Here is a 7225-nt window from a genome sequence, read left to right on the forward strand (position 1 = left end):
TCCGGCCCCCGCCCCCACCCTCCTCTCGCGGTCTCCCGCCAGCTCTCAGACAGACCCCGCACTGGGGCAGGCAGTGAGTGCGCTGCCAGGCCCTGCAGCACCGCGGGCCCAGGGCACGGTACCTTCGTGGGTGGCTGCGTCTGCTGCGGCAGTGGGGGCTGCTCGGTGGTTCCCATCGGCAGTTCAAATCGAGGGCTGGTCACGAGAGGAGAAGAGGAGGTGAGAGAGGAGCCAGGCGGGCGGGGCTCCCAAGTTCTGGCCCCAGAAAAATCCCAGCTGGCCTCTCGCCAAGCCCAGGGCCAACGAGCTACCTGGACGAAGGGCGGGGGCTGGCACTCAGCTCCGCCGGGCCTCGGGACGGATCTGAGGTGTCTGGACTCAGACCCAGCTCTGCCTACACCTAGCCTTGAGCCCCGGTGAGCGGTGCTAAGAGAGAGGAAGGAAACAGGGCTGGCGGGCACAGAGGCCCTCCCGGCACATACCCTGTGCTGCAGGGACAGCGTTAGACCTCTGCCCACGGAGTCCTGGTGGACATGCCCCCCCACTCCCCTGCCCATATAGAGGAACCCCTGGGTCACCTGTAGGCTGCCGGGCTTGCATCTCAGGAGGGGGACCAAGTCAGCAGCACCAGTCACCTGCCCACCACGTGGCAGCGAGCAGGACACGGCTGCCATGTGGGTGTCAGCAGTGTGGATGGAGGCAGCAAGGGGTGGGGGTGGGCTGACACTACTCTGGGTCCCAGTGCCGCCACCCACAACCACCCAAAGTGACAGATGGGCACTGAGGCCCAGGGGAGGGGCACTGGGCCCTGCTGGCAGGAGGACTGGGCTCTAGAGGCCACAGACCTGCCTCAGACCAAGCGCCCCTACCCGTCCCCACCTGCCCCTGGCCAGTGGCGGGGCTCGGAACCTCCATGTTCCCATGTGTGAAATGGGGACATTCTTTCACACGAGGGTTTATGAACCCCTGTCCAGGGAAGCCTGAGCTCAGTGTCTTCATGCAGGAGGCCCTGCTGGAAACTGAAGTTCCCTTCCTTGAGGGCACAGGTTCTTGGCTTGAGGTCATGTGTGTCTGAGTTTTTCTGGAGTACAGGGACCGGAGTTTTTATCTGAGGCCAAGATGGACTGTGACCCAGTAAAGGTCAAACCTTGGTTTAGGCAGAGCCACCTCTGGGCTCAGAAGCAGCAGTGGCCCCTCCCCGCCTTCCACCCCTCCCCAGACCCATTGATGACACTGCCCAGTGATCAAAGCCCAAGTGGGCCCAGGAGAGACACGGGAGCACAGGGCCTGGTACTCACTGCATGAATTTACACGAGGGCCCCTCCGGGCAGAATCCCACGAGGTAATTGACACAGATGACCCTCCGCGTGTGCCGGTGCCTGCACAGGGGGCCTGCAGAGCCGAGCACAGGGCCACTCAGACCATCCTCTGACTGGCAGGTCAGAGCCCTGCCCACACCACCGCCCGGGGGTCAGAGTGCAAAAACAGGGCTTCAGATGCTGGCTCTGCCTCATGTTCAGCAGGGCTGGCGTGCAGGACACACAGCCTCTCAAACACTAGTCTCCTGGTCAGAAATCCAGGTGAGGATGCGTTCCAGGGGCGCCTGGCCTGGGGAGGGACTTGAGGGTGTGACAAAGCCTCACCAGCTCCCAAATGCCTAACACGATGTTTGTAGGAGGGGCAGGATGTGGGCAGAGGCGGGGAGGACAGGCCTCTGGCCGGGGGCCCCGCCACCCCACACCTACCGTGCTTGCAGAAGCCGCGGTCGTACCATGGGCAGTCCTTGATCTTGGACTCGGGGTCGATGTGCAGGAAGGGGCACTCCTTGTTGCTGCACTCCCCTGCGGGGACCAGACAGGCATCCACCTGGGGGAGCTGGACCCAGACCCACCCCTGATTCTCCGGAGGCCCGGGCCGCAGGACAGCAGGGAGGGCCGGGGGTTCCGGTGCCCTGTCCCGGCCCAGCAAGCCCTGAGACCCAGGGCAGTGGGTCTTGGAGCCTCAGTCTCCTGGCCTGTACCTGGGCTGGGATGGTCCTTCCCCCACAGTCTGTGCTGCCTCGAGGGTCACAGACACTGACAGAGACGGGCACAGAACACACCTCATCAAACTCGTCAAACAGCTCCTGGCTCCACCCCTCACCCAGAGGAGGTGTCCTGGGCATTGTGGGGGGGTCCAGATGTGCAAACGCACCAGCTGAGACCAGCAGGAAATTACCGGTCTGCTTTGATGCGCTCTTCATGTTGGGACAGGAAGAAGGTCTGAGGACTGCCTCTCAGGACAACAATAGGGAAGGTTTGGGAACTCACAGCTGGGGCCCTCTGGTTGCCGTTTAGTCTCTCAGTCATGTCCGACTCTCCGTGACCCCGTGGACTGTAGCCTGCCAGGCTCCTCTGTCCATGGGATTTCCCAGGCAAGAATTCTGGAGTGGGTTGCCATTTCCTTCTCCAAGGGATCTTCCCCCCGCCAGGAATCAAACCAGCTTATATTGCCTCTACAAAAAAAGCTACAACTATCATTAACAAGCCAGCAGGCATACCTGTCGGGCTGCTAAAAGAATTAAGTCTCTTCAGACAACAGTGCACAGCAGGCTTCCAGCCCCCTGCCTGAGGCCAGCAGTTCTGGGGCCAGAGCCCAGCCTCGTCCTGACCAACAGGGCTTCTTCCTGGGCAACCTTGCCCAGGGTAGAACCGGGAGTCTAGTTCCGTCAGGGAGCATGCCAGCTCCACCAGGCCCTAAGCCGGCCCTACCACCCTGGCTTCTCCACACAGCTCACTCAGCTCAGCGGAGGCCACTGTCCCTTGAGCAGAGACGGAGGCAATCTCTGTTTCTCATGAAAAGAGGAGGGCTTCCTGCCACCAGAAGACAGCGCCCCCCACTGGCTATTCTTAAAGAGTATTTTCAGGAGATCAGTCCTGAGTGTTCATTGGAAGGACTGATGTTGAAACCGAAACTCTAACACTTTGGCCACCTGATGCTAAGAGCTGACTCATTGGAAAAGACCCTGATGCTGGGAAACATTGAAGGTGGGAGGAGAAAGGGGACGACAGAGGTTGAGATGATTGGATGGCATCACTGGCTCAATGGACATGAGTTTGGGTAAACTCTGGGAGTTGGTGATGGACAGGGAGGCCTGGCGTGCTGCAGTCCACGGGGTCACAAAGAGTCAGACATGACTGAGCTGAACTGAGGACAGACCAGCTCCTACCTGGGATCACACTTCTACAGAGAAGGCCTCTAGTCACCACTCCGGCAGCAACGGCTGACTAAGGGAGAAGGTTCACTGGCGCAGAAACAAGGCCCCCAGCCAGCTGCCCTGGTCCTGTGCCCACCATGAGACCCGGATCTGCCTTAACCTCCCAAAGTACCCGCGAGTGCTCAGAAAACGGAAGCACTACAGAGACGCGGGGGTCATGAGAGAATCACCCTAAGTTCCCACAACTAAAGGGCCCACTGAGGTCGGCAGGCACCACGGGCGCCGGAGCAACGGCTCACACCCCGACTCTTGTGCTTGTGGAGCCTCAGGGGGGCTCCCCAGCCCACCCCCACCCCGGGGGAGCCGGGCTGGCGGGCCGGCCCCGCGCCTCACCGAACTTGGAGTAGAAGTAGCACTCGGGCATCTTGGTCATGTCGTACTCGTGCAGGAACTCGCACTGGTCCCCCTTCTTGCACAGCCCCCGCAGCCAGTGTTTGCACACCACCGTCTTCTCACCACTGATGTGGCGGAACGGGCACATGCCCCCTGCCGGGGAAGACGGGCGTGAAGACCCGGTGCGCCCGCGGGCCGCGTGTCCTGGAACGTGGCAGCTGCCCTGGCAGAAGGCAGTGTGATTTCAGGCTGCACGTGAGCACACGCTTCAGGTTTTAATAGTTGTGGATTTTATTGTAACTGGGAAAATCTAAAATATCCAATCGAGGTATCACAGATATTTCTGTAAGACAGAAACTTAAGAAGCCTAAGGGAGGTGGGGAGAAGGGGGGGCATTTTTCTTAATTTAAAGAAGAGTTCTGGTGATATGAAGACATGTCAACATTTGTAGGAGCAGTAAAGACTGGGGATGGGGAAACACACCTAGGGACACTGTGAGTCTGCCGAAAGCAGGGCAAACCAGGGATCCGAGAGCCTGTGGTCTGCCCAGGGACAGGGTGGTGGAGGACACCTCAGTGGGATATGGGGAGTCTGGGTCTCTTACCTTTGCCACAGGCAGCTTTCAAAAAGAATTCGCAGACAGCAGCCCCTGACTCTGGACAAAGAATGAGAAGTGTCAAACAGGGCGAGGTGTGACATCTGAACACGGGGGTGGGGACCCTTCTGGTCTTTAACCCACAGAGGAGTCAAAGTACAGGAAACAGAAACCCGGTCGAGCAAGGAGAAAAGCTCCCCACTGTAACATCCAGGACCTCCTATAAGCAAGATGCTTTCCAGGAGTCAGAAGTGGATGGGAGAAGGAAGGACGGAGCACAAGGTCACAGAGATTAATTACTCCCTGCCCAGACCTTCCAGAGGGCTGATTCAGGGGCTCTTTAACCTGAGGGCAGAGGGATGGAATGATCTCCTAGGAAGAACAAGCCAATGGGGACTCTCAGGAAGAACTTGCCCCAGAGAAGAGGTGGGTGCCTCGGAGACACTATTCTGGAGGGAAGAGCGTCACTGAAGATACCAGAGCAGGACTGCTTTTGGTGTGCAACGTCAACATGGAATAATTAAAGGAGCACGGACTTCCGCTCCCACAGATGCAGTGGGTTCAGGTGAGGGGAGCAGGAGAATAAAAGCTGAGCACTGAGAAGCCAGTGGGGTCCAGGGCTGTCCCAAGGAGCCCGAGATTTCACCTGCCACGGCCACCAGAACAAACCGTCTGTGGCGTCTCAGTTTTCTCTATCAGCGGGCATTTCAGGAAACCCACCGACACTATCTCTAAAGACCACTTGCACGCCTCTGCTTGCTAACTTGCAAGAGACTCGTTGGCTTCTTGGAAGCAGGCAGATTTTGCTAGGACAGATTTAAGGTTACAGTAGTAGGAGTCACAGGGGTGTCATTTGTTTGCATTTCAAGAAAGTCTGAGAAGTCTTATCAATACATTAGAAAAGTACCATTTAAGAGTATTGCTGGGCCTTCATCCTTTACAGAGGTTAAGTTTGTTTCATTCCTTAAAGTCCACTGTCCTGGGGGTCAGGTTTTAGGCAGACAGCACAAAGGAGTTTGCCTTCAGGACAGAACTGATATGTCTACTCCACATCAGATGGGAATGGGGACTTCCCTGGTGGTCCAGTGGTTAAGAATCCACCACCTTGCAATACGGGGACAAAGGTTCGATCCCTGATCAGGAAACTAAGATCCCACATGCCCCAGAGCAACTAGGCCCGTGCTCTGGAGCGTGAGAGCTGCAATGAGGATTCTGCTTGCCACAACTAGACCTGACACAGCTACATAATATTAAAAAAAAAAAAAGACAGAATGAGGTGTAGGGATGAGAGAGGAAGGGCCGTGGCCTCCCTGGACTCTAACACACTGACCGTGAAGCTGGGCAGGCGGTGCGAGTGCCGAGGGCGCTTCCCCAGTCGGAGGCAGTACCTATGGCCAGGTGTGTCCTGGACCCTCTCTAAGAACAGGTTTGTTCTCACCTCTGCACCTGCCCTCACACAGAGTCAAGTATCTGCTTCCAAGCTGGAGTGGGGCGGGAGGGAGAGAGCTGCCCTGCATGGAGGAGGATGGCCTCCAGCTAGTGCCATCGGCCCAGGAAAAGGCCACATGTGTGAGTGAATGTACAAGTAGGAAGCGATCACGTGCGTGGACAAGTATGTTTAAGAGTATCTGAATGTGAGCAGCAGTTTATAAGCCATGTACAGTGGAGACAGTGTAAAGTAAGGCTGTTTGGATTATGTCTCTGGGGTGTGAGCATTATCTCACATGGAAGCGTGGCCTCTTGAGGGGAATGAGGCTGCAAGCAGACTCGAGCAGCCCAGGGACAGGCGGAAGAAAGGGGCCCTGAAGCCCATGTCCTCTGGCAGTTACGGGAGACAGCCCGGGAACTGCAGATGGAAAGATCAAGAGCCCTGGTGAGCTCACCTGCTCCATCTGGAGCTCAGTGATCTTTGGCAAGTCCTTTCCCCAACCCCAGGCCTCAGCTGGCCCATCTGTGGCTTGAATTCAATGATCTTTAAGAGCCCTCTGAGATGTAATGTTATAGCATTAGATTTCAAGTACATCTGGAAAGGAGACTGGAAACTGCTCCTTTCTCTTAAAGTGCTAGACCTCTCAAGGAATTCCCTGGTGGTCCAGTGATTAGGACTCCCTGCTTTCACTGCCACGGCCAGGGCTCAATCCCTGGTGGGGGACCAAGATCCTAGCAAGCCCGGTGGAGTGACCAAAGTAAATAAATAAAAGTCAAGTGCTAGACATCCCACCTGAGTTGGGGGGTGGGGCAGGGAAAGCCAGGAGTCACCATGTGATGGGGGAGACCGAAGTGAAGGGAACTTAAGTAGCTGCCTGGGTGGATGAAAGATCCAAAGGTGGGGTCCAGAAAACCACTGAGGGATGGGTTCCCAGGAGCGCGAGTCCTAAGAGAAAAATGGACCTGAGTCTTCTCAAGGTAGTTACGGGAGACAGCCCGGGAACTGCAGAAGGAAAGAGTCTCTGTAGGGGGTCTCCTACAGAGAGGGGGAGGTGGGTCCTTCCCGCAGCAAGACTCCTCCAACGGCCCAGTTTTGACGAAAGCAAGAAGACGGCGCTCAAAGTGGAGCTGGAGGTGGGGAAAGGGGCTATCTTAGTACGTCTCTGTAGCTGGGGAGTGTGTGCCAGTGGGGGCAGGATTTCCAACCCAGGATACCCGCCTTCTTTCAAGAGTTATTCTAACTGCCCGACGTCGCCCTGCCTTTCTGAAGCCTGCGTTAGAAAAGCCCCCGGGAACGGGGGCTCCCTTGTCAAAATAACGACGGGAGGGTTGTCCCAAGATCGGGGGGAAAAGGAGTCCCAGGACAGAGGGGGAGGAGCTCCCCGGCGGAGGTAGAAGGCGTCCGGGAACCAGTGGGGGAGGTCCCGGGGCTGAGTGGGTCGCGCCCTCGCCCGCCCGCCCCGACCCCGCGCTCACTGTCCATGCCGGGGAAGGGCAGCGGCTGCGCCCCGAGCTGCTGCTCCACGGCGATCTCCAAGTCAAACTTGATGTGGTCCACGCTGGCGATGATTTCCTGCATGGTGGCGGCGACGGCCACACCGGCCCGGCTCCCG

At 57.6% G+C, this 7225-nt stretch overlaps 1 protein-coding gene across 3 annotated transcripts in view; it reads right to left on the reverse strand.

Moving 5' to 3' along the window:
- CPSF4 (cleavage and polyadenylation specific factor 4, 30kDa) overlaps nt 1-7219 on the reverse strand; it is a 12355-nt gene extending 5136 nt beyond the window's left edge. For all 3 annotated transcript variants that reach the window (XM_010845726.1, XM_010845725.1, XM_010845724.1), the window contains exons 1-6: nt 7089-7219; nt 4194-4244; nt 3590-3742; nt 1746-1841; nt 1299-1392; nt 123-195 (exon numbers count right to left, since the gene is read on the reverse strand). In XM_010845726.1, the coding sequence (XP_010844028.1) occupies nt 123-195; nt 1299-1392; nt 1746-1841; nt 3590-3742; nt 4194-4244; nt 7089-7191 (570 nt within the window). In that variant the 5' untranslated portion in view covers nt 7192-7219. The remainder of the gene's footprint in view (nt 1-122; nt 196-1298; nt 1393-1745; nt 1842-3589; nt 3743-4193; nt 4245-7088) is intronic.
- Nucleotides 7220-7225: the final 6 nt, after the last annotated feature.

Source organism: Bison bison, unplaced genomic scaffold, assembly GCF_000754665.1.
Source record: "Bison bison bison isolate TAMUID 2011002044 unplaced genomic scaffold, Bison_UMD1.0 scf7180017864223, whole genome shotgun sequence".
NCBI classification, from domain to species: domain Eukaryota; kingdom Metazoa; phylum Chordata; class Mammalia; order Artiodactyla; family Bovidae; genus Bison; species Bison bison.